General features: G+C 47.2%; 1 protein-coding gene across 1 annotated transcript in view; it reads right to left on the bottom strand.

The window, feature by feature from the left end:
- boca (LDLR chaperone boca) overlaps nucleotides 1-23123 on the bottom strand; it is an 84723-nt gene extending 61600 nt beyond the window's left edge. The window contains exon 1 of the mRNA XM_068348278.1: nucleotides 22936-23123. Coding sequence (XP_068204379.1) covers nucleotides 22936-23094 — 159 coding nt within the window. The 5' untranslated portion in view covers nucleotides 23095-23123. The remainder of the gene's footprint in view (nucleotides 1-22935) is intronic.
- Nucleotides 23124-26619: the final 3496 nt, after the last annotated feature.

Genomic DNA, 26619 nt, shown 5'->3' with positions numbered 1-26619 from the left:
AGACGCTCGATCTAGAAGCAAGCTTAGAAGGAGGGAAGGCAAAGGCCGTCTTCCCCAAACTCCTCCTGGTATCCAACCAGTCGCCTAGAAGACGTAAAGCCCTCTTGGAAGAGCGAGAAAGCACTAGCTTAGTAAAGGCTGGCTTGGTAGCAGGTAAGCCTAGAGCAAACTCAGACGGAGGCGAACGAGGAGCAACAGCAACAAAGTGATCTGGAAAAAGATCCTTGAAAATCAACATGATCTTCTTAAAGTCCATCGAAGGAGGAACCGCCTTATCATCAGGATGAGGATCAGCAACGTCCTCATCTGAAGGAGCTTCGTCCGATAACTGCTGAGTTACAAGCAAAGGCGAGACCTGCCTTGGTGGCAATGCTTGACAAGCAGAGTCCACACGCACCGGTGCATCAGTAGCAGTCCAGGACGCTACGTCATGTAACTGCTTAACAGCCTGACTGTCAACAACAACAGGAGCGGGAGGACGCTCGACGTCAACTCGAGACTGCCTTGACTGCCTAGACTGAGCAGTCAAAACAACTCTTGACTGCGGTGCTTGACGCTCAGCGTCAAAACAAGTCAACTTCGCTGGTTGGCGAACGTCCTGAACGTCAACAAGAGCATTCGGCAGCGGCTGAACGTCCACATGCGGCTGAAAGTCAACACGGGACTGCATCGAGTGAGGCTCTACAAAACGTGACTGACGTGACTTTGTAACGCCAACGTCAACAGGACGAGCAAAGGCTCGTTTGGGCGGCTGACGGCCAGGATCTCGATCAGCTAAGCGGTGAGGATCATCGTGAACCTTTTCAGCAGAATAGTCCTCCATAAGAGAGGCAAGCTTATTCTGCATGTCTTGCAGTACAACCCATTTAGGATCAACGGGAATGGGTGCGGTAAGAGACGAGGGTAACGTCTGTGACTGCAAAACATTGCCTACACTAAGACTCTCGGAGCCCGTGTTACGCTTCTGTTTAGGCGGCGAGCAGTCTTCCGATGACTGCACAGGGTCAGAGCTGTCCCAATGGCTACAACCAGGACGCTGGACCTGTCCTGAAGGGACTGACTTTCGCTTTAAGGGTCTTGAAACCTTGCTCCACGGTTTCTTACGCGAAAAGCCTTCGGAAGACGAGGAGAAAACCGTCTCGCTCGTCTTATGGTAGGGGCGGTCTTGACGAGACACGCCTGAAACCATAGAGGGAACGTCTGTTCGTTGGTTAAAGCCTCTCGAACCCATAAGTCCTACGACATTACTTCTCCCTGGGGCTTGGGAGCTTGCAAGAGGTCTCTGACTAGGCGAACGACAGGCACGAACAGACGAACCCTCGGTCGCAACACTGATAACACTTTGCGCACTAATCACTTTCCCACGATTTTCTAATGTGGCACTCTGACACTAACTCTTTTACGTCCGCCATGAGTTGATTACGGTCCGTAGCTAACGACTCAACTCTCTCGCCCAAAGCATGAATGGCACGTAACATATCCCGCATTGATGGTTCCTGAGTGCTAGTAGAGGGTTCAGGCACAACTACTACAGGGGAAGGATTAGGTTCAGGGGCATGGGAGGAGGAAAATTCTAACGATCTAGAGGAACTTCTCCTCACCCTATCTCTCTCTAGCTTACGAGAATACTTGTCAAACTCAAGCCAATCGAATTCCGAAAGGCCCACGCACTCCTCACACCGATCTCCTAATTGACAGGTTTTACCCCGACAATTAGAACACACAGTATGTGGGTCGAGAGAGGCCTTTGGAAGACGCTTATTGCAATCCCTAGCATTACATTTACGAAATCTAGGAATTGGAGAAGGGTCAGCCATTTTGAAAAAGTCAAAGAAAGTCCAAAAAACAATCCAAAGTCATCAACAATTAAATCTATCCAAAAAAGAGTTCAAGAGTTTAAGTTGAAGATAAAACACCTGCACTGCGAAAGCTCAAACCAAAAGGAAGTACTTCACCAAGACTGTTGAAAAACTCCAGGTTAACAGCGAGTAATGGTACGTCTTGTCGATCAGACCGACAGAGAAGAATTGGAGCTGTTTACATGTATATGCGGTATCTGGCCGATAGTTGGCGCTGGTGGGCACACCCGCAACCTTCATAGCGATCGCTCGCGAGTTTTTGTGTTTTTCTGTCGAGCCGCCGGAGCGTCAGCTATTATATATTCACCGGCTAAGTTAAATATTTAAAAATGACATCTTCATTTTATTTAATAATTTAAAAACTTAGTTTTTAAAAGAAAAATGTACTTTTCATAACTATCGATACAAAGAGTATTACTGTAACGATAGATTGAGGACTGCGTAGCACAAATAAAAATGAACGCTAGATAATCTTTAAAAAAGATCTAAGATTATCCAAAGAAAGCATACCAAAAGGACAAAAATTTTCTTAAAATAATATAATCCTTTTATTTCATATAACTAAATACTTTGTAAGATAGGTATTAACTATTCATTCTTTGTAGAAAAAGAAAGAAAATGCAAGTCATACTCAAGCTTACGTCAAATGACTGTGACGTCATCGATGAGGCGAGATGTTTACTTAACGCCACATGCTTTCGTTAGTTAATAAAAAGGTTGAAAAATTTTTAATCCTACCTTTTAAGCTATAACATAGTGATAAAATATAAAACAAAAACCTTATAAGCGAATGCTCAAACTCGTAACAAGAGTAAATCCCAAGGTACTGCTAAAATCCAGGTTAAACACGAGTAAATTCCATTTCTATGTAGCCAATATGGCGGCAGAAGAAAATCCGATACTAGGAGGGATAGTTTGACCTAACACCGTGGTGGCGCTAGTGTATACCTGGTATATCTGAGCGATTACTGCGAGTTTTGAATTTCTGCCGGACAGAAGAATAAAGCTATTATATATAACCGGCGGGTAAGTTTAAATGTTTAAAATTGTAAACTAAACAGGAGCTACCCGTGACTGGTGTGCGGACGAAGCTGAACATAGAAAATAGGTTTTGTTATAGTTACAAACGGGGAAAACTTCCCTACTACCTGTACTTACAAAAACTTTTTCCTATAGAAAAAACGCCAGTTTCCTTCGAAAATGACACTTATTTTTACCACAAATAAATAGTTAATAAAATTCATACATCTATATCCACTGATAATGGGGTACCCCAGTGGGAATCCAGAGTTTTGGGTGGGGAAAACATACTAGGAAAACGGTAAAACAAACCTTTTCTTCTATACAAATTATTTTCTTGGACATAAATCCATGAAAAACTGCACAAATTATCTATATCCTATACTACTGGTATATTTCTCATGTTTGTTGACATTCTAATGATTGGTTGTATTCGCTCCCGTTGTTCATGTGTACATACCAATTTAAAAGTTTCTGCGCATACACCCTGTCCCCCTTTATTTTGACCAATAGGATTACTAGTTTTCTTCTAAACCCTCCTCATTTTTAACCACGACATTAAGGTATTTTTACCCGCGACATATCAAGTATTCTACTAGATCTGACCCTTCATATACCGATGTACCCATTCTTTTATGTAACACCCACGTGGACATAATACGTTTTACCCAAGAATTACTAGTTTTCTTATAAACCCTCCTCATTTTTACCCACGTCATTCCAGCATTCTATTTAATCTGACCCTACTAATACTGTATGTACCCATTCTTTTATGCAATACCTACATGGACATATTAAGTTTTACCCAAGACATTTTTCTAATATCGTGTGATGTAAGGGAAGGAATTTCACATTGAATAAGATAATATATGTATGTGATTAGATGCTTTATGAGTTTTGTTGGTTAGTTACATGATAGAGAGATAAATAGGATTCATCGATTTGTAAAGAGAGAGACACTAACGAGGAGAGAGAAGAGTGAAGTGGTAGTTGAAAGCCACCATTTATGTTGAATGCTGATGTTGCATAAATTGTAGACTAAACATATTGCCCAGCACAGAAACTATAGCGCGTGACTCACTCAACAGAAATGCACATGCTGCTTAGATGATTCACCAGCCTGCAAGGAGCCAGCAATATGACGTCAACAGTTGTATGATGTCACCATTACGTCAAAAGAGGGGACCAATAAAACACAAGAATAGTCACATGACGTGACTTAATTATCACACCCTATTGGGGCTAATTAAGGTGATGGATAGAGAGAAGCACCTTTTTCTCTTGAGCAATCGCAGAGAACAGTTTCCCCTTTCTCCCCCATCCTGGGACGATGCCCCACACCAAGTGCCGACATGACTGGCACTTGATTAACTTCAAGAAAAACGGTCAGGTTAGCCGCAAGAAAAAACAGGAGAGAAGTCCAGCTAGAGAGAGACGATGTAGGAGTAATTTACCCAAACGAGTGTCGATGGGTGGACACCTGTTGAAGAATCAAATCCCCTATCTACCCATATTATAGGACTCATTGATTTTGCATCCCGAATTTGAAGTGTGAAGTAGCAGTCCACGGTTGCAGCCTTCAATTTTCCAGAAATTTGGTGATTCCAATCTGAGTTTTTAAAATTAATCTAGGCTGTTAGCGTGCGGAGCTCAACATTACCGCTTACCAGTATGTATGGAGCTTGATGTTTTTACTTTTTCGTGAGCGAAATGAGCATAACAACCCTTGCTAGTTGGAAAAGCAAGATGCTATAAGCCCAAGGGCTCCAACAGGGAAAAATAGCCCAGTGAAGGAAGGAAATAAGGAAATAAATAAATGATGAGAACAAATTAACAATAAATCATTCTAAAAACAGTAACGTCAAAACAGACATGTCATATATAAACTATAAAAAGACATGTCAGCCTGTTCAACATAAAAACATTTGCTGCAACTTTGAACTTTTGAAGTTCTACTGATTCAACTACCCGATAAAAAAGATCATTCCACAACGTGGTCACAGCTGGAATAAAACTTCTAGAATACAGTACTGTGTAGCATTGAGCCTCATATTGGAGAAGGCCTGGCTATTAGAATTAACTGCCTGCCTAGTATTACGAACAGGATGAAATTGTCCAGGAAAATCTGTATGTAAAGGATGGTCAGAATTATGAAAAATCTTATGCAACATGCATAATGAACTAATTGAACAACGGTGACAAAGATTAATATCTTGATCAGGAATAAGAAATTTAATAGACCATAAGCCTCTGTCCAACAAATTAAGATGAGAATCAGCAGCTGAAGACCACACAGGAGAACAATACTCAAAACAAGGTAGAATGAAAGAATTAAAACACTTCTTCAGAATAGATTGATCAATCTAGACTTTCTCAATAAGCCAATTTTTTGTCCAATTGAAGAAGACACAGACCAAATGTGTTTCTCAAAAGTAAATTAGATTTGGGGTAAATCATTTTTAACAGAAAATATAGGTTTTCTGGTCGTAAATAATGTGATTTCACCAAATATGACAAATTCGTAGGTAATTTGTATTTTTCCTAACTATATAAACCTTAGCTATTTAATATGGGTAATTACTTTCGGCGTAGCTGAAACGACGAGCCATTAGAATTTTAACGAGGGTTTACTACCCCACCGCTACTTAGCGGGGGATAGGGAGGGTAGCCTGCTACCCCCCACCCCCCCTCACACACACTTGTCATTGAGTTCAATTTGCTTAGAGGTAGGACTTCACAGGGGATATGGCTGGCGGGCAAATTTGATTAAATAGCTAAGGTTTGTATAGTTAGGAAAAATACAAATTACCTACGAATTTGTCATTTGTTCCATAACTGAAATAAAAACCCTGCTACAGTATTTAATATGGGTGACTCACCCCTTAGGAACGGTGGGAAGTCCCGGCCAGTACTGGCTTTTGGCTTTGCCCGGGGACTCAGAACTTGAGTGTGTCAGTACTCAATAGTAAAGAGTCCCTGCACCTCACTAGCATCTTGCTGTGCAAGTGCTGCGGCCTACATAAGCTGTGTGTGAAGGTATGAAGTGTGACACGTCCTAGGAAGTTGATCTGAAGTTCTTTAGATGGAAACTTTAGGCTAAGACTCTCCCAATACCACCTCGTTAGGGTATGGGTACGTGAGAGTATCAACTTAATACTAGGAACACAAGGAAGCATGGTTTACCTGCAGTGGTTCGAGGTCAGCTATGCAGAGAACCCAGGATGCTGCTTTCCCCAAGAGAGGGGAGGATGAAGAAAAGAATAAGGGCCAGACAAACCTTTTCATTCATGCAGACTAAGACCGGGTAACAATGCCCTCAACCTTCTGCTACTTGTCCATTAAGGACTCTGAGGTTTTAAACCAGCTGTTGTGCAGCCACCACAGGGCCGATAGAGAACGTATCGAGTCTCCTGTGTGTCACGTCTTGCAAGTAGTGGGCTGTGAAGGTCGTCTGACGCTTCCACACCCCTGCTTGTAGAACCTGCGTCACTGAATAGTTCTTCTTGAAGGCCAGGGACGTAGCTACGCCCGACATCATGTACTCTAGGGCGACGTGATGGAGGAGGGTCAGGATTCAGGGACAGATGGATTACCCTACGAATCCATGCCAAGATGGTACTCTTGGTGACCCTCCTCTTTGTTCTCCCAGTGCTCGCAAACAAAGCTTGCACTTGGGGACGAACTGCAGCCGTTCTTTTCAGGTATAACCTCAGACTCCTTACTGGGCACATTAGGAGATGGTCTGGGTCATCCGTTACAGAACGAAGACTCAAAATCCTGAAAGAGTCGAATCGAGGGTCCGGCACTCCCGGATTCTGAGTCTTGGCAACAAACTCAGGGACGAATCTGAACGTTACCTCCCCCCCTCCCCTTGAATGGGCGATGTCATACGAGATACCATGAAGTTCGCTGACTCGCTTGGCCAAGGCCAAAGCCTTGCAGGAACACCGTCTTCCAAGTAAGGTGGCGATCTGAAGCCTGGCGTAATGGTTCAAAGGGAGGTCTCTTAAGAAACCTGACAACTCGAACCACGTTCCATGGAGGAGGTCTCACTTCCGACTGAGGGCAGGTAAGTTCATAACTCCGTATGAGTAGGGAAAGTTCCAGCGAGGAAGAAATGCCTACTCCTTTGAGCCTGAAGGCTAGGCTTAAAGCTGAGCGATAGCCTTTCACTGCCGAGACTGAAAGGCGCATTCCTTCCCGCAAATATACGAAGAACTCCGCTATTGCTGGAATAGTGGCTTCGAGGGGAGAGATACCCCTTCCACGACATCAACCACAGAAGACTCGCCACTTTGCCTGGTAGACCCCTGCGGATGACCTTCGCAGGTGTCCAGATATCCTGTTCGCAACTTGTTGCGAAAATCCTCTCTCAGTGAGGAGATGCTGGATAGTCTCCAGGCGTGAAGTCGAAGCGAAGCGAAGCCACGGCTTTGTGAAAGATGTTGGCGTGTGGTTGTTTTGAGTAGCTCGTGTCGTGGAGGGAGTTCTCTCGGAAGCTCCGTTAGGAGTTGAAGAAGGTCTGGAAACCATTCCGCGTGATGCCATAGCGGAGCTATCAGGGTCATCGAGAGATTGACCGATATTCTGGTCTTGTTGAGCACCCTCCTCATCAAACAGAACGGGGGGAAAGGCGTACATGTCGATGTTGTCCCACCGTTGTTGAAAGGCATCTTGCCAGAGAGTAGTACAGCGGGAGCTTGAAGTTCAGCGCTGTAGCGAACAGATCCACATTCGGGGAACCCCACAAAGTAAGGACTTTGTTGGCTACTTGATGATCCAAAGACCACTCGGTACTCACTATCTGCGTAGCTCTGCTCAGACTTTCGGTGAGCACATTCCTCTTGCCTGGAATGAAGCGAGCCGAAAGTGGGATCGAGTGGACTTCGGTCCATCTCAGTATCTCTACTGCAAGATGGGATAGCAGTTCTGAAAAGGTACTTCCCTGCTTGTTGATATAAGCCACTACTGTGGTGTTGTCGCTCATCACCACCATAGAGTGGCCGGCCAGGAATTGTTGGAACTGTTGAAGGGCCAGGAATACGGCCTTCATTTCTAGCAGGTTTATATGGAGGCACTTTTCTAATTCTGACCACAGGCCTGAGGTCCTGTGGTTCAGAACGTGCCCCCCCCCCCTTTCTTTGAGGCGTCCAAGAACAGCATCAAATCTGGGGGGAGGACGAGAAGATCCACTCCCTTTCGAAGGTTCTCGTCTGCCACCCACCACCAAAGGTCCGTCTGTTCCGCAGAACCCATAGGGATCATGACGTCCGGGGAATCGTGTCCTTGATTCCAACGGGACTTGAGTCGCCACTGGAGAGATCTCATTCTGAGGCGACCATTGGGAACTAGACGGGCCAGGGATGAAAGGTGACCGAGGAGACGTAACCACGATTGGGATGGAAGCTCTTCTCGTCTGAGGAAAGGACTTGCGACCCTCCTCAGCCTTGCTATCCTGTCGTCTGATGGGAAGGCTTTGTGGAGATTGGTGTCTATGATCATGCCTAGATATACCAGTCTTTGAGTGGGCAGCAGAGAGGACTTCTCGAAATTTACCATGATCCCTAGATCTTGGCAAAGTCCCAGAAGTCTGTCTCGGTGTTGAAGAAGGGTTGCCTCCGAGTCTGCTAAGATCAGCCAGTCGTCCAGGTAACGGAGGAGACGGATGCCAACCCTGTGAGCCCACGATGATATTAGAGTGAAAACACTGGTGAACACCTGCGGTGCTGTAGAGAGACCGAAACACAGCACCTTGAACTGGTAAACCTTGTTGTCTAGGCAGAATCTCAAGTACTTCCTTGAAGACGGATGGACTGGGATCTGGAAGTACGCGTCCTTCAAGTCCAGTGTGCACATGAAGACTTGCGGTCTCACTGCAAGTCTGACCGTGTCCGCCGTCTCCATGCTGAACGGGGTCTGCTTGACAAACCTGTTCAGAGCTGAGAGGTCGATGACTGGTCTCCAGCCTCCAGACGCCTTCTTTACAAGAAAGAGTCGACTGAAGAAACCTGGGGACCCATCGACTACCTATTGAAGAGCGTCCTTCTTCAACATGGTCTCGACTTCTGCCCGAAGGGCTTGCCCCCTTGCCGATCCCATGGCAAGGGAGCCCAATGACACTGGATCCGCTGTCAGGGGAGGTAGAGATGTCGTGAACGGGACGTGATATCTCTGACTGATTACGGAAATCGTCCAGGAATCGGCCCCGAGTTGCTGCCACCTTCTCGCGCAACTTTGTAGGCATCCCCCCACAGGTGGATTGCCAATCCTAGTGTTTGCGGCCTCGGCCGCTCCCTCTAGGATTCTTTCCTCCCCTGGAGGACTTTTTGCCTTTCTTGTCCTTGACAGGAAAGGGCTTAGACACCTTTGTCTTTGCTGCAACTTCCTTTTTCAAACTCTTAGTAGGACGTGATTGCTGGGTCGCTGGGGGTTTGTAAGGCCTCGATGTTAGGGCCCTATGTAAAAGGGAGTCCTGGTTGGACTTCCTCCACCTCTCAGCTGCCTGCTCCACGTCCTTAGGCTCAAACAAATTCTTACCAAAGACGGAAGAATGTCTGAGCCTGTTAATGTCGGTACTGGGGACCTTCTGGTGGAATCTCTCAGACACCGCATCTCGACGTTTCAAGATGGTGTTAGCCCACCTCAGACACCGCATCTCGACGTTTCAAGATGGTGTTAGCCCACAAGCTCGAGACTTGGTGGGCTAGAAACTCGATAGTACGAGTGCCTGAGAGCAAGAAGGTTTCCAAGGCCTTCCTGGTACTCTCTTTGGACAAGTCCTCAGATTGTAACAGGATGCCCAGAGACCCTAGCCAGATGTCCAGCCACGAAGTTGCCTGCATGGCACACTTCGCCACCTTCTCCTGGCTCAGGATCTCCGTTGCTGAATATGAGACATGCCGGTTGGAGTGTCTCTCTAGAGGGACTCCCCCAGTAAGCTCTTCCAGAGAGTGGTTTAAAGGAAGAGCTAAACAAGTCTCCTCCAAGATCTCGAAGTACCTCCTCTGATGGACACTAGAAGGCGGGAGGAGTTTGTTACCGGTGCTGGATCGGCTGGAGGAGGCAAGCTCAGAGCTGCCCTTCGACCTTGTCTCTGGCATTCTTAACCAGGGCAAAGCCGCACTGGCCCTCGAGGGTTATTGAGTACCGAAGACTCAGTCCAAGACCGTGTCCTTGCCCTCACGAGGGGGAATCTCTAGATCCGTAAACCCATTTAGGTTCCTCATAAGGGTCAGAACCTGCCAGAACGCATGTTCTGATTCCTGCAGCTCTCCTCCTGAAGGGCTGGCAGCAAAGTCTCCTGTCCCCTGAGGCTCTTCCTGGGGGGACTCGTGGACATTCTCTGAGCGTTTGGCTGGCTCCGGTCTAATCCTTGATGAAGACTTCGGCAGAGTCTTAGAGTCCTTCGACTCCCTACTGGGAGGGATACAGGACTCCAACAATGATGGTGGAAGGCTCTTCTCAACCCCTACCCGAGAAGACTTCTCGGGGCGAGGTGGGGTTTCCCCCATTGGTGCGATGGGGGAACGACCCGCCTCACCTGATTCCCCAGAGGACGGGAAATCCTCGTCCACAGGGGAGGGAGAGAAAGTCTGGGGGGGGGAGAGGGGGCCTTCCTCAAGGATTTCCAAGGAGTCAGCTTCGCCCTTGGAGAAGTTACCACGGTAGATACTCCTCTCTTCCTCTTCAGGGGAGACGAAGGCGCTAATGACTTGTGACCAAGCTCAGAAAAAACAGGCTTAAAAGCCTGCACGAGAGCCCTGACGATGCTCCCAAAGCAAGGCTGCTGACTGACAGTCGCGCTGTCAGAAACTCCCTCTGGAGGGAAGGGGATCGTTCGATCCCTAGGAGGAGTCACCAAACGAGGGTTCGCCAGTAAAGAAACTGAAAAAGAAGAAGAGTCCTTGGACCTAACCGGAAACCTCCCTTCCTCCGAAAAGCGCGCTGTTCTGTGCTTGCAGGGGGGGGGTGACGACGCTGACCTAGCCGTGCGATGTCCTGCAGCCTCACGTGTGGGGTCGCGCCTGTGATCGCGTGATGGGACTTGCCCTGGGTCGCGCGCGGGAGAATGTTCGAGCGCGCGCGCGAAGGCGATGGCACGAGTGGGCGAGCGATGGCGTGCAGAGGCATAGACTGGCGATGACAGGGGGTGCGCAGAAGGCTGGATGAGCGCTCGCGCGCACGAAGGCGATTGTTCACGCGCGCGGGCGCGCAGTGCTGCCGAAGAGCCCGTGAGGGCGATAACGTTGGGCGCACGCGCGCAGGAGATATATCCCTAGCGCGCAGGAGATATATCCCTAGCGCGCAGGCGCGCGATGCACACATCTGGCTGGAGAGACAGGCGTGCAGGGCGCGCTTGCGCAACCTCGTGGGCGTGCGATGGAGACTGCGTTCCATGGCGCGCAGGTGAGCGCTGGCGAGCAGGGGAAGAGGTTACTCTCCCCACTGAGCCCAGATCCGAAGATCGTGGGCGTGCCTGGCGCGCAGGAGAACGTGGGCCCGCATCAGGATGAGGGCGCGCAGAGGTGCGCTGGGGATCTGGAGAGCCCTGGAGTCCTGGTGAGCGCCTGTGCGCTATCTCAGGTGATTCCAGTGCTGTGTGCTGTCGCGCAGGAGAACGCTGGCGCGCAGGAGAACGCTGGCGCGCAGGAGAACGCTGAGGGTCTGGAGAGCGCTGGAGGTCCGGTGAGCGCCTGTGCGCCATCTCAGGAACCTCCATAGAAGTGCGCTGGCGCGCTATATCAAGATTCTCTACTGGTGCGCGCTTGCGCTTAATAGCGCGCTGAGGATCTGGAGAGCACTGGAGGTCCGGTGAGCGCCTGTGCGCTATCTCAGGAACCTCCATGGCAGTGAGCTGGCGCGCAGGTGAGCGCTGACGCGCTATTGCAGAAACCATTGCAGGTGCGCGCTGGCGCGCAGGGGCACCCTGGTGCGCAAAGTCAGGAACAACTGCTTGTGTGCGCGCTAACACAGGAACTTCTGCAGCAGGAGACCGTTGGCACGCAGGGGATACCTGGCGCTTAAGGGACTTAGGCACCAATTTGTGCTCACGCCCTTTATGCCCCGAAGGGACCGTTGCCCGTTTTATAACAGGATGAGAAGGCGCCCACAGCGCATCGGCAGCCAGGAACAGTGACGGCAGATCAGCAGGTCTGGTGGGTGGAAGGTCGGAGTGCCCTTTGTAAGGACGACCTTCCACCGAAGGAGATCGCGAATGATCTGCGGAGAGGTCCAAGGATGTAGCTGGCAGGGTCGGTGAACGAAGGCGAGGTTCTTCTGCGGAAGACTGCGAAGATGACGAGCCGAAGAGGCGCCTCCTAACACCCTTGTGAGGTGAAGGAAGACCTCTACGGCGAAGGGGAGGGCGAGCCTTCAGCCTTATACGCCCTCTGGGGGCCGTGGGGTCAGCGGGCTGACCATCAGCAGTCCTCCGAAGAGGAGTCTCTTTGAGTGAATTCCCCCGAGGGGGAGAATCACCAGCAGGAGAGACCGTAGGACTTGCTCCTCCCTCAAAGGATGTTCGGAGGGAGGAACTAAGCCTTCAGCTACAGAAGCAACATCAGGAGCAGAGGTTTGAGACAACTCATCGGAAGCCTCCGCCACAACAACGTCGACGATAGACAGAGGATCGATCTCTGCTACCGTCGGCGACTGTTTGACAGCTGCTCCCAACTTGATCATGTCAAACAGGGCTTCCTTAGAGGGCGAACCCTCAAGTCCCAAGGAAGCCCAAAGCTGTTATAAATCATTAGTAGAAACAGGCATGATAATATCCTCCTCCGGGGGAGGAGGAGGAGCTGCCTCGCTATGGGAGGCAATTCCCTCTCCCACACCCCGGGATCGGTCAACAGAACTATGGTCTACCCTACCACTCAACGGCTTCTCGGGAGAAACCGATCGAGTGGGAGCTTCGGAGGAAGAAGTGTCCTTTGGATTTTCTCTTTTCAAAAAAAAACCTTTGAAGGAGAAATATCCTGTCTGGACGACTTCTTCCGGCGACGAGAAAACCTCTCCCACTGGGAGGTAGACCACTCCCTACACTCACCACAAACCTTATCTCTGTCACACCGTTGGCCCCTACAATAAAGACACCACAAGGTGTGGGGATCCGTGTCAACCGTCGACATAGACGTGCCACAAGGGCGGTCTGGTAAGCCAGGACACTTACGCATAGAGGCCAACTTCACACACACTGTCAAAGGAAAAGCAAAAGAAAGGTCAGTAATGGCTGTCCAAAAAGAGGCGAGGGTGAAAGCGGACACGTCCGTCTGCCACCCGAGCCGAGAGCAAAGTGAACTCAATCACAGGTGTGTGTGAGGGGGTAGCAAGCTACCCTCCCTACCCCCTGCTAACTAGCGGTGGGGTAGTAAACCCTCGTTAAAATTCTAAAGGCTCATCATTTCAGCAACGCCGAAAGTAATTACCCATATTAAATAGCGTGGTTTGTATTTCAGTTACGGAACAATTGATAATTTCAAGTACCAGTTTTAGTGGGTGTGCAGTGGGGAACGAAGTAGTCGAACTGGTTGTTTTGTTTGTTTGCGTTGAAATGAAGGTCAAATTTGGATAAATAACATTATTTACAACAGGAAAATGAAAAATTTTAAGTAATTTTTATTTTTCCTAACATACTTACCGAGAATTACCTCTTCGGAGGGTCCTTGACCCTCTCTCAAACTCGACCAAGATTTCCCGCGCTACCCCCCTATCTCGCTCCCGATAGTTTCTACCCCCGCCGCCAGGATAATTCCTTCGGCCCGGATTAGGGCAGGTCACTGCTTTTCCCGGGTCAGGACCTCATTAAGTCCTCCGTTTAGCCCGACTCGGCAATGGAAGAATGGCACTCGGGGACGGAAGGGAGGGCCATTACTCAGAGGTAATTCTCGGTAAGTATGTTAGGAAAAATAAAAATTACTTAAAATTTTTCATTTGTTCCGACACGAATACTTTACCTCGAATTACCTCTTCGGAGACTTACACTTTAGGAGGCGGGAGAGCCATTCTGCCACTTGGTTAGGCACATGGTGCCTGGAGGGCTACGTAATGCGGGGGTACAGAGAGCGGATAGGGGGTAGTAGTGGAAAACTTACGCTTATAATTTAAGGCTTACCTCTTGACATGTTCTCTACTGAATCTTCTCCTGAAGAAGTAGGGATGAGTCTATTCACTTGTTGGGGACGTCTTCCAGCCTGCCACTACACAGCTTGGAGGGCGGCGATGACTGTCCCAATGGAGAATCCATCCAAAGACTTTCTTGAGTAGTCTTTGAGGTAGTGGGCCGTGAAGGTCGACTGGTGTGACCAAGTGCCGGCCTGCAGGATCTGGCCCACTGCCATATTTCTCTCAAAGGCCAAGGACGTGCTCAGGCCTCTGATGTCATGGGGACGGGGAGTGCCTGGTACCGCCACCTTGTCTTCTTCATAAGCCCTAGTGATGACTTGTCTCAGCCAGAAGGAAATAGTGTTCTTGGACACTTGCTTCTTATTAACGCCTGAAGAGACGACGAGGTTCTTGGCACCTGGACGGAGATGGGCCGTCCTTTCCAGGTACTTCCTGATCGTCCTGACCGGGCATAACTTCAGGTCGTCCGTATTACCTGTCTTGGGAATGGCCGGAACAGAGAAACCTTCGAACCTCGGGTCCCAGACTGCTGGGTTCTGAGTTTTAGCTACAAAGGAGGGTACGAACTTGAAAGATACCTCCTTCCACCCTTTGGAGTGTGCCACGTCGTAGGAGAGACCGTGGATCTCACCTACCCTCTTAGCCGAAGCTAAGGCTAGCAAGAAGACTGTCTTGAGGGTGAGATCTTTGTCCCCGATATCTCTGAGCGGTTCAAAGGGCGGACGACACAACATTTTCAGGACCTTGGCCAGGTCCCATCTAGGCACTCTCCTGGCTTGGGGAGGGCAGGATTGTTCGAAACTTCTAATCAGCATCCCTATGTGTCTTGAGGTCCCTAGGTCGATGCCTTTCAGGAGAAAGACTTGGCCTAAGGCTGCTCGCACTCCTTTAATAGCCGGGATTGACATTCCTATTTTATCCCTAAGATACACTAGAAAATCAGCTATGTCAGGGACCGAGGCTTTGAGAGGTCTTATTTGTTTTGTCGCGCACCATTTCGTAAAGGCGGCCCACTTCGCCTGGTAGACTACGGTAGAGGATTTTCTTAGATATAGGGACATCCTCTTAGCTGTGGAGGAGGAGAACCCCTCCTTCCTCAGGAGTCGCTCGATAGTCTCCAGGCGTGAAGGCGAAGAGAGAGAGGGTTGTCGTGGAACCTGAGGAAGTGCGGTTGACTCAGTAGATCCGACCTGGGGGGCAGAGGCCATGGCAGATGGCTTGCCAGGTCTTTCAGATCCGCGAACCACTCTCTCTCCGGCCACCAGGGCGCTACCAAAGTCATCTTTAGGTTTTGAGCGGTTCTTACTCTGTTGAGCACTTGTCTTAGCAGCGTGAAGGGGGGAAAGGCATAAACGTCCAGGTTGTCCCACCTGTGCTGGAAGGCGTCTTCTAGGGTTGCTCCTTCGTCTGGTACCGGGGAGCAATAAACCGGTAACTTGGCGTTGAGCTTTGTTGCGAATAGGTCTATCACCGGGGAGCCCCAGCGTTGAAGGATGAGTCTGGCCACCGCTGGTTGTAGGGACCATTCTGTCCCTACTATCTGACCTATCCTGCTGAGGCCGTCGGCTAGCACGTTCTTTTTCCCGGGGATGAACCTTGCTAGCAGTGTTACCTGGTGTTCGTCCGCCCAGTGCAAGATGTCTACGGTGAGGTCGCACAGTTCCTTCGACTTCATGCCCCCTTGTTTCTTGATGTAGGCTACCACCGTGGCGTTGTCGCACATTAGGGCCACGGTGTTTCCCTTCAACCGACTTGCAAAGTGCAGACATGCCTTTTGTACTGCTTTTAGCTCTAGGACGTTGATGTGGCGATGCTTTTCGGTCTCTGACCAGGTCCCGTTTGCTGTTTCCTCCCGCAGGTGGGCTCCCCACCCTAGGCTGGAGGCGTCCGTGAACAGGAGAAACTCGGGAGGACAGGACCCGAGGGGCATCCCCTTGAGGGAGTTCGACCGGCATCTCCACCACTTCAAGGCTGTTTTCGTGTCCGGGAGTACTGGGATCGATGTTTTCTGAGAGCCTGTCTGGGACCATAGAGCCTTGAGGTTCCATTGTACGGGTCTGAGCCGTAACTTCCCTTGGGGGACTAGCTTCTCTAATGAGACCAGATGGCCTATCAGCCTCTGCCAGTCTTTCGCTTTCCTGGGAAGCCCCGACAGGAACGGCTGAATGATCTTGACGAGGTTCTGTATCCTGTCTTCCGAGGGGAAGGCCTTCCCCTGCACAGTGTCCAACGTCATCCCCAAGTACCCCATTTTGTTGGACGGCGTTAGGTTCGATTTTTCCCGGTTGATAATGACTCCCAGACTCCTGCAGAAACGGAGGAGGTCCTTTCCTTGTTCTTCCAAGAGGGCCTTTGAACTGGAAAGGAGCAACCAGTCGTCCAGGTACCTGATGAGGCGGATACCTCGTTCGTGAGCCCATACTGAGACTGTCGCGAAGACCCTCGTGAACACCTGAGGGGCCGTCGACAGTCCGAAGCAGAGGGTCCGGAACTGCAGGATCTGGGAGCCCCATTTTACCCGGAGGAACTTCCGACTCGACGGGTGGACTGGAATTTGGAAGTACGCGTCCTTGAGGTCGACCGTCATCATAAAATCTTTCTCCCTCAAGGACATCAGGACGGATTTTGGGGTGTCCATCTTGAAGTCCGTCTTCTTGACGAACCTGTTGAGGGCCGACAGGTCTATCACCGGTCTCCACCCCCCCGTTGCTTTCTCCACCAGGAACAGGCGGCTGTAGAAGCCTGGCCCTGGGAGAAGGACTTCTTCCATGGCTCCCTTTTCCAACATGGAGGAAACTTCTTTTTGCAGGGTAGCCCTTTTCAACGGGTCCCTGGGAGCTAACCATTCTGTTTGGGTGGCTGGAATAAGAGGGGGTGAGTCCGCTATGAAGGGGATCCTGTAGCCTTCTTTCAGGACGGACACCGTCCAAGCATCCGCCCCATACGTTTTCCATGGTTGCCAATAGGGTCTGAGGCATCCCCCAACCCGAGGCTTGGGCGGGAGTAGGGGGCCTCTCCCTCTACCTTCTCCTAGAGGGGCGGCCTGATCTGCCCCTCTTCGAGGCGGAGTAACCCGACCTGAAGGAGCTGGCAGAAGCTGTAGCTCCCCTGCGGGAGGGCTGAGGAGATGATGACCAGGAAGAGGAGTGGGCGTCCCTCCTTGAAGAGCTGGGAACAGCTTGAGGGGTCACGGTCCTATCCGAGACTGACCTTTTATACGGAGGCCTCCTGGAGGATGATTGCTTAGGGACGTTGGTTTCTCTCCTCTTGGACACCTTCTCCATCAGTTCTTCCAATTCCTTCAAAGGAAACAGGGACTCTCCTCCTAGGGGTAGGGTGCGAATCACTCGCGCCTGTCTGTCTGGGATTTTCCTTGCCACTCTGGAAAGCACTGTGTCCCTCTTCCGGAGGACCCAGTTGGCCGTCAGGGAGAGTGCCTGATATGCCATAAATTTGAGCGCTTTCCCCCCGGAAGTGATAATGTCCGACAGGAGACTTTGTTGTTCCGGGTCGTCGGGGTCTGTGGAGGCCTGTACATTAACTAACGTGGAGGCCCACCAGTCCAGCCATGAAGAGACGTTAATCATGTCCCTCGACATCTCCTCCATCATGCCTGCTTCAGAGGCCGAGAAGGACACAGGGGCTGAGCTGGCCCTTTCGTCCGAGCCGCCTTGTCCTAGGACATCCACGGCTGAGTCCACTCTACAGGGGCCTGGGCGTCGTCCTTCTGGGATATAAACTTTGGCCTGTAGTTTCAGACCCTGGAGGAGTTTGGAGGAACTCTGGGACCTGGGGGCCTCCGCAGTGCTGGCCACCAAGTTATCGATGTACTCCTGGCCGAGTACTAGGTCTGGGGCGAGGGGCAGGGCCAGAGAGGACTTCGGAAGGACGTCCCGATGTGTGTATCTCAAGAGGCTCGACCTCCAGGTATTCACCTTCGGCGCCTCGGGTTCTGGAATCCCATGGGTCCTTCTGATGCGGCCTACCACCCTTCTGTAGGCGGAGTCCTCCGACGGGGAAACCTCGCCTCCGTCGACCGAGGCATCGGCTTGGCTGGGGGGAGCCGTGCTTGGGAGGTAAACTGGCCGCTCCCTACTAGGTCCCAGGGAGGCCGTCCCGCAACCGTAGGGCGCACCGTACACGGTCGGGTCTCGCCGTGTGGCGGGTGCCACCGACCCCGGGAGGCCTTTCGACTGGGCCAAGGCTCTGGACGCGGAGGACACGGTCCCGGTGGGAAGACCCGAACCCGGCAACCGGTCCTTCCCGCTCGACGTCCGACCCGGTTGGGCTGGTTCGGTCGGGCTGTCTTCTCGGAAGCGCGCTTCCTCCCGCCGGGTGGGGTGAACCGAAGGCCTCGAGGACTTGTGCCTGAGAGTGAGGTCCTTCTTGCGTGGCCGGTCGAGCGGTTCCAAGTTGTATGTAGGCAGTGACAACTTGGAGGCTCGATCACTGGACCGAGAGTCTGGCGAGCGGTGCTTCCTGGACTCTCCTGGGGGCACGTAGAACCATTCGCCGCCGCCGGGAGAGACCTCCCTCTTGTACTTACGGGAGTGAGAGCGTGGGCGCCTCCTACTGTGCCGCGACCTCGACCTAGAGCGGGAACGATCGCTATCGGTCCGCGCTCTCTTACGGTGCCGTCTCTCCCTGCGTTCTCCCTCGGAGGATGAGTCTGCTTCCGAAGAGTCCGAGGGTGCCACGTTCTTCCCGTAACGACTGCTAGAGTGATGCGCAGGGGAGGCCCTTCGCCGCCGACCGTCCGAGACAGGGTGCTGGAGAAAGTCCTCGGGAACTGCTGTGGATACCGAGGGTACCGAGACCACTCTGTCCCTGCTAGAAGGCCATGGACCCAGGGATACGTCCATCCTTAGCGGTGACCTCCCTGGAGTCTTCGGTAACATCCACCCGAAGGAGTCGCTACTCGGGCGACGAATTCCCGAGTGGTTCTCTTCTGGCGGGGGGGGGAACCCGACGCACCGGCCCACGAGGGCGGGGGGGAGACCGAGAACGCCACACTGCCCCATACCGGGTCTTCTGAGGAAGCGTGCTCCCCTGCCACGTGGCCCGATCCGCCCGAAACACTCGCGGCCCTTCCGTTTACTCCCGAGGGGCCAGCCCTTGGTTCCTCCGTCACACTGGGTTCACTTGGGAGGACACTATGGCTCACAATCACACTGGGGGCTTGCTGGCCACTCCTCTGCGAAGGAGACGGAGAGGCCGAGGTTTCGTCGGACCGATCACTGACCGACTGTAAGGAAGACACGCCATTCACTTCTTTGGGGAACGCTTAGACGACTTCTTTTTCTTAGTACCATACCGTACCCACTGAATTCCGTCCCAACTCACGCACTCGGAACATGTGTCCGAGGAGGAACAAACTTTACCCCTGCACGTGGAACAAAGGGAATGCGGGTCCACCTCTGGTTTAGAGAGGAAAGCCCCACACGACTTTCCTGCTCTAGGACCAGGACAACGACGCACGTTCTCCATCGTTCGCACACGAAGGTCAACACTAACGAGTTACAGAAAACCCTGGATAACACAAGGGGAACGGACTGAGGACACTTTGCGAAAACGCACTATCGCAGAAAAAACACAAGTCCGTACACTGGGAACACGTGGGAACACAACGCGCCAAAGGATCGAGAGTTTTAAGCGAGAGAGTGAGATGCTTCGTATCTCACGACCAAGGACTTAATGAGGTCCTGACCCGGGAAAAGCAGTGACCTGCCCTAATCCGGGCCGAAGGATTTATCCTGGCGGCGGGGGTAGAAACTATCGGGAGCGAGATAGGGGGGGTAGCGCGGGAAATCTTGGTCGAGTTTGAGAGAGGGTCAAGGACCCTCCGAAGAGGTAATTCGAGGTAAAGTATTCGTGTCGGAACAAATATATTTTCTGTTAAAATGTTTAAATATATTGGCTCTTGTTCGAATTCCGTCCTCACTTCACTCATTAGCAATGTTACGCTAATATGTACTTTAAAGCATTTTTCCAAATACCCTTTACACAATATATAAAAGGGTACAGAAGCTAACAAAACCCACCTAACCTAACCTAGTAGTTCTCACGTCACAACCCCTAGCCGGGGGCAAGCCCCCAGACCCCCTTCCCAGGTCGCAACCCTTAGCCAGGGGCAAGCCCTCGGACCCCCTTCCCAGGTCACAAACTTGTACTGGCAAGCGGTAATGTTGAGCTGCGCACGCTAAAAACATTTAAATTAAAGAAATAAATGACTTTTATGATCCGGACGACGAAACTTATGGGTCCCCGGGGTGTTGAGATTGTGACGTCTCAACTTCTATGAACGGCACTTGGGACACTGTAAACGTTGAGGTATTACATTATGTGATTTAAGGAAATTATCAACATTGGTTGACATATCAAAAAATTCCCCATGAAATTAGCAAATGCTTTCAAGTATTTCTATAACTTCCATCGCAAAATACAAAAAACCTCACTTGAAATAACAAAGACCTGACTAGGTCAAAGGTTTTGTTGAAAGGGATATGAAGAGACCACTTGAGGAGATAAGGGAAGGGGGTAGGGAAATATTAACCCCCACCCCCTGTGCATACTTTCCATATGTATGGGTTCATGATTGGTTAACAGAAAAACATCAGAGTCTAAAGAGTAAACATGAATGAACTAGAATGGGAAACTTGTCCAGAGCAAGTATTTATGTGAAATCGGGGCGTGACAAGGTTATAACAAAATGTATAAAAGTAATATAGCAAGATAAAATGGAGTGTATGATAAATAATATTCAATGGGAATATAAAATGAGGTGATTTTATAAGGTATCGGATAACAAAACAAGTAATATTGGGGTCAAACGTAATATGTATACAGTGAACCCTCGTTTATCGCGGTAGATAGGTTCCAGTCGCGGCCGCGATAGGTGAAAATCCGCGAAGTAGTGACACCATATTTACCTATTTATTCAACATGTATATTCAGACTTTTAAAACCTTCCCTTGTACGTAGTACTGTTAACAAACTACCCTTTAATGTACAGAACATTTAATGCATGTACTACAGTACCCTAAACTAAAACAGGCACAAATAGTAAAGGTGATTTTATATCATGCATTTCCTAAACATGCTAAAAAGCACGATAAAAAATGGCAACCAATGTTTTGTTTACATTTATCTCTGATCATAATGTAGAAACAAACTGGAGGTAGAGCTTTGCTTATTACCCAGACATATTTCCCATACTTTTCCCTTAGAACTACATCACATCTTCCTACTTTAGATATATATATATATATATATATATATATATATATATATATATATATATATATATATATATATATATATATATATATATATATATATATATATATATATATATATATATATATGTGTGTGTGTGTGTGTATATATATATATATTTATATGTATACACATATACATACCTACATATATACATAAATACATGCATACATATATATATATATATATATATATATATATATATATATATATATATATATATATATATATATATATATATTACTGTATATATATGGGTTATGGAAAAAATCCGCGAAGTGGTTCGAACCGCGAAGTAGCGAGGGTTCACTGTATAAGGGTATTACATAAAAAGAATCGTATAGTTGTACTGGATCAAGTCATATACTTGAATAAAGCGGGTGAAGTCGAAGTTAAATTCGGCGGTTGAGAAGAAGAAATCCTATTGGTGGAGGAGTAGTTTATGCGCAGGGGGGAGGAGTTTAAGCGTAGAAGGTCGAAACCTGCTATGTACAAATGAACGAATGAGAGCGACTACAACCGACCTGTAGGATGACAAAAAATAAATGAAAAACACTGCTTATGTTAGCATGTTACGCTAACATTGCAAATGTTAGTTTGCGCAGCTCAATATTACCGTAATTTTTCATCGGTTTATTATACATCCAAGAAGGTAATGTATAGAGAAGAAAAGGCTTATTTTACCATTATATACCGTTTCCCCAGTAAGTTTTCCCCACCCAAAACCCCGAGTTCCCACTGGGGATCCCCCATTATCGTTGGATATAGATATATATATATATTTCTGAAACTATTCATTTGCGACGGGAACGAGTGTCACTTTCGGAGAGCGGAATTTCTTCTATAAAAAAAAAGTAGTTTTTTTCCTAGGTTACATTGCCCTGTAATACATTAAAATACCAGAAATACTTTTTGACAAGTAATAAGAGAGATATCGCCTGTTCCCAAAAACTACTTGCTACTATGCAAGTAAATTCGAGCGGTATATGTAGTATTTACAGCGCTGACAATTGCAGTTTAGAATAGTTTCTTTGATATAATTAAATAAATGGCTTTAAATTGGCCCTCAGCAACCTTAAAATTTGTCTTCGGCGATAGGGGCCTTGCCCCTGACGAGTCCCAACCAGAGTCTCGCCCTGGACATGACCCGGTGCGACGGTCTGAACGATCCCTTGGTCTCAGAATTCCCCTTGATAATCTGCGCATGCGCGAACATTACCGTTTGCCAGTGCATACAAAGTTGACGTTTTATTTTCCTGTAATGTTAGAGTGCGCAGCTCAACATTACTGCTTACCAGTACATACGAGCTTGATGTTTTATTTTCATGCGAGCGAAGCAAGCTAATGGCGGAATAGAACCATTATACAATGTTAAGGAGAATTCTGAGACCGGGGTATCGTTCAGACCGTCACACCGGGACCTGGACTCCAGCTTAGTTATCTCACGCATTGGTATCAAAAGGGGTTGACAGGTCTGGATATCTTCAGGTCTTACTTTTACCTATAGCAGAGTGATACGCAGAATCAGACATTGGTTCAAATACTTGGTTTTAATCAAAGTTTAATATAGGAAACAAATGGAGATATAACCACTTCCTAATACGGTAAACGGAGCCTGGCTTGCCAGTATGAAGCAACCACATAAAACCAATTTACTCACATCCCACTGATCTAATAATCGCTCTAAATCAGCATCATTATAGTCTCTTATGTCCTTCTTTGCCCAGGCTGGTTTTTCTCCTTCGCTTGGCTTTTTACTCGTCACGGCACCCAAAATTAACAGCAGAACTATCAAATACAATGACACTTTCGGCGCCATGTTGGTTTGTTTACATCCTCCGTTATTCTCACCGCACGATCACACTTAGTTTTCGATTTTTCTCGAAAACTTTACTTAATTATGTAAATAAATTATTAGTTTATTCTTTTTCTGTGTTTACTTTATTTTCATAGAAAAGTATCAACATTATATTTAATACGGTTTGACATCATCCAAAGTGAAAATAACCTTTATTGGTTCTTATTTAAATTGCGTGAAATGCGAAAATTCTTCTGTAATAACTCTATTAGCGTTCATTTGACAAAGATATTTTATTAAAGACATAGGACACATTCCATTATGCAATAACACTGCACCACCCATCAACATTAGGCTACTCTGCTATACCTCGACGTTGCCTTTCCTGATTGGTTTGTTCAATATCTTTCTTCCGTCATTGTTTTTCTTTTCTTTTTCAGAGTCGGCATTCATCACAAATGAAAACAAAATTAAGACACCCTTTATATTGGAAAACGGAGGTGTCTAACCAAACTAGCCTCTATTCTAAATGGATGTTAATACATGAACACACAATCATGAATTCAGAAACGTAGATTGAACAAGGTAAATAGGAAATAAAAAATCAACGATAAAAAAAAAAAAACACCAATCTAGCCATTTAATATTTGGTCAGCGATCATTGCTAGACACACTACCTTTCCGGACTGCCTTAGGGCAAGAGCCCGTGTCTTGCCAAAAGCAAGGCGCTCTAAAACGAACGAACGATAGACACATTATCGTACGAGTATTACTAATTGGGCTTTGGAGTGTCTTTTCGTCCCCCAGATGCAATCCATAGATTTCATATCTATGGATGCAACCACTTTTAATCCTTGTGCTTTAACTCCTTTCTTCGTCTTGTTTCCCAATCTGTTACGTTTCATATCTTAGTGCAACTAACTGCTATTCAGTTTCTCCTAGTTGCACTACTGGTCACGGAAGTCAGGTCATATTCATAATTTAATTCAATTTTTGTCGGGTTGGCGATTTCCAAAACATGGAGAGTAATGCGATTGTTAAATTTATAGCTATCATCATTGAAATTCCTTGTAGCCTAGGTATGACCTTTATAACAATCTATTCTATTTCATCATCACCACCATCATCATCATCTACGCCTATTGACACAAAGTGCCTCGGTTAGATTTCGCCAGTCGTCTCTATCTAGAGCTTTTAATCCAATATTTCTCCATTCATCATCTCCCACTTAACGCTACATAGTCCTCAGCCATGTAGGCCTTGGTCTTCCAACTCTTCTAGTGCCTTGTGGAGCCCAGTTAAACGTTTGGTGAACTAATCTCTCTCGGGGAGTGCAAACAGAATGTCCAAACCATCTCCCTCTACCCCTCACCATGATCTCATCCACATATGGCACTCGAATGATCTCTCTTATAGTTTCATCTCTAATAATGTCCTGCCATCTAACTCCCAATATCCTTCAGAGCGCTTTGTTCTAAAATCTACTAAATCTGTTGGAGATTGTTTCAATTGTCATACCAGGACTCATTTCCATACAGTAAATTCGATCTCGCTAAACTGATTTTTAAATGTACTTTAAGGGCTACTTAAAGCAAATGAACCCTACTCTCTACAAGTCCTCCACGGTTGTTTTATTATGTTTATTCGGAAGCATTTAAGATTTCACAATGTGCATTGCTCTTAGATATTTTGGACGGGAGGTTCTGATAGCTTGGTGGGTTATTGTACATATTTTAAACTTAATTCTCGTTTTAATCGGCAGCCAATGTATATCAATTAGTATAGAAGTGATCCTTTCTCTATGTGGGACACCTTTTATCTGTTTTGCTCCTCAGTTTATCATCTTTTGCAATTTCTTAAGTTGTACTTTTGGTAGATTGTAGGAGATAAGGTTACAGTAGTCAATTCTGGTAATTACACAATTTATCACAAGTTTCTTTAAAGAATATTCATCCTGGTACTTTTTTTAATAAAAACATTTTTCTTAGATGATAACCAGCAGTTTTTACTACATTATTTATTTGGGCATTGAGAGACAAATTGCAGTCAAGAAATACGCCCATGTCACGAGTCATTATTTATGTTTATCTGAATATCACCCAAGCTTCTCTCGTTGTTTCTTTCCCATCACCATAAACTCAGTTTTGTTCTCATTTAATTTTAGTTGTTTATTTGTCATCCATTCTCTAACACTATCAAGGATTAGAGTTTCAGTAGTGTCGTCTATATCATTTATGGAGAAGTAGAATTGCATCATCCGCAAATAGATTAAACCTCACACCATGCCTTTGTAGTATTTTCGATAGACCAATAGTATAGACGCAGAATAAGACTGGACCAAGTACACTCCCCTGCGGCACACCCCTGTTTAAAGGTTCATGTGATGAAGAAGAGTTTCCAGTTTGCACTCACTAATTTCTGCCAACCAGGTAGTCAGTCTTTCGAAAGCTTGATGTTCATCACTAATGGACCGTAGATCATTCAGTAGCAGTTCATGTACAACTGTATCAAAAGCAGTAGTAGGATCGAGTAATATTAAAATGGCGCATATCATTTACATCAGAACAGCTGGCTGTCTCCGTAAATTATAGTTTTACCTTATTTCTCTTTAAGGTGTTTGAAGTTTTTTTTAGATTATATATGAAAGATCCAATTTAGTATTGTTACTGTTCTTAAAACATTATATTTTGATTGTTTATTACTCTTCTTGTAGTTTATATCTTTCCTTGTTTTCTTTCCTATCTGGGCTATTTTTCCCTGTTGGACCCCTTGTGCTTATAACATCTTGCATAATAATAATAATAATAATAATAATAATAATAATAATAATAATAATAATAATAATAATAGCCATATGGATTAATTGTCAAGCCCACACTATGAAAGCACTTAGAAAGCCTCAATATATTCAGTCTTTCGGTTGTTATAAGTAGTTTGTTTCCTCGACACCTGTTTGACCCAACCAGCAGAGTAGCAATTATTATTATTATTATTATTATTATTATTATTATTATTATTATTATTATTATTATTATTATTATTATTATTATTACAAGGTAAACTATAGCCATAGTTGAAAATGCAAGATGCTATATGCCCAAGGGCTCCAACAAGGCAAAATAGTCCAGCAAGGAATAGTAAACAAGGAAATAAACAAACTACAAGCTAAGTAATAAACAATCAAATTTAAATATTATTAGAACACTAACCACATTAGATAAGATGTTTCATATATACTGTACACTGTAAAAACTTTTTTTAAAATGTGTATGTCTGCACGTATGTTTGCATGTAGGTAGTAGGTTGGCCAGGGCACCAGCCGCCCGTTGAGATACTACCGCCAGAGACTTGGTGAGACCTTTGACTGGCCAGACAGTACTACATTGGATCCTTCTCTCTGGTTACGGATCTTTCCCTTTGCCTACACAGACACCGAATAGTCTGGCCTATTCTTTGCAGATTCTCCTCTGTCCTCATACACCTGACAACACTGAGATTACCAAACAATTCTTCTTCACCCAAGGGGTTAACTACGGCAATGTAAAC

Source organism: Palaemon carinicauda, chromosome 24 (assembly GCF_036898095.1).
Source record: "Palaemon carinicauda isolate YSFRI2023 chromosome 24, ASM3689809v2, whole genome shotgun sequence".
Lineage (NCBI taxonomy): Eukaryota > Metazoa > Arthropoda > Malacostraca > Decapoda > Palaemonidae > Palaemon > Palaemon carinicauda.
The sequence above is the reverse complement of the archived record's forward strand: the minus strand, read 5'-3'. Positions and strand labels throughout refer to the sequence as shown.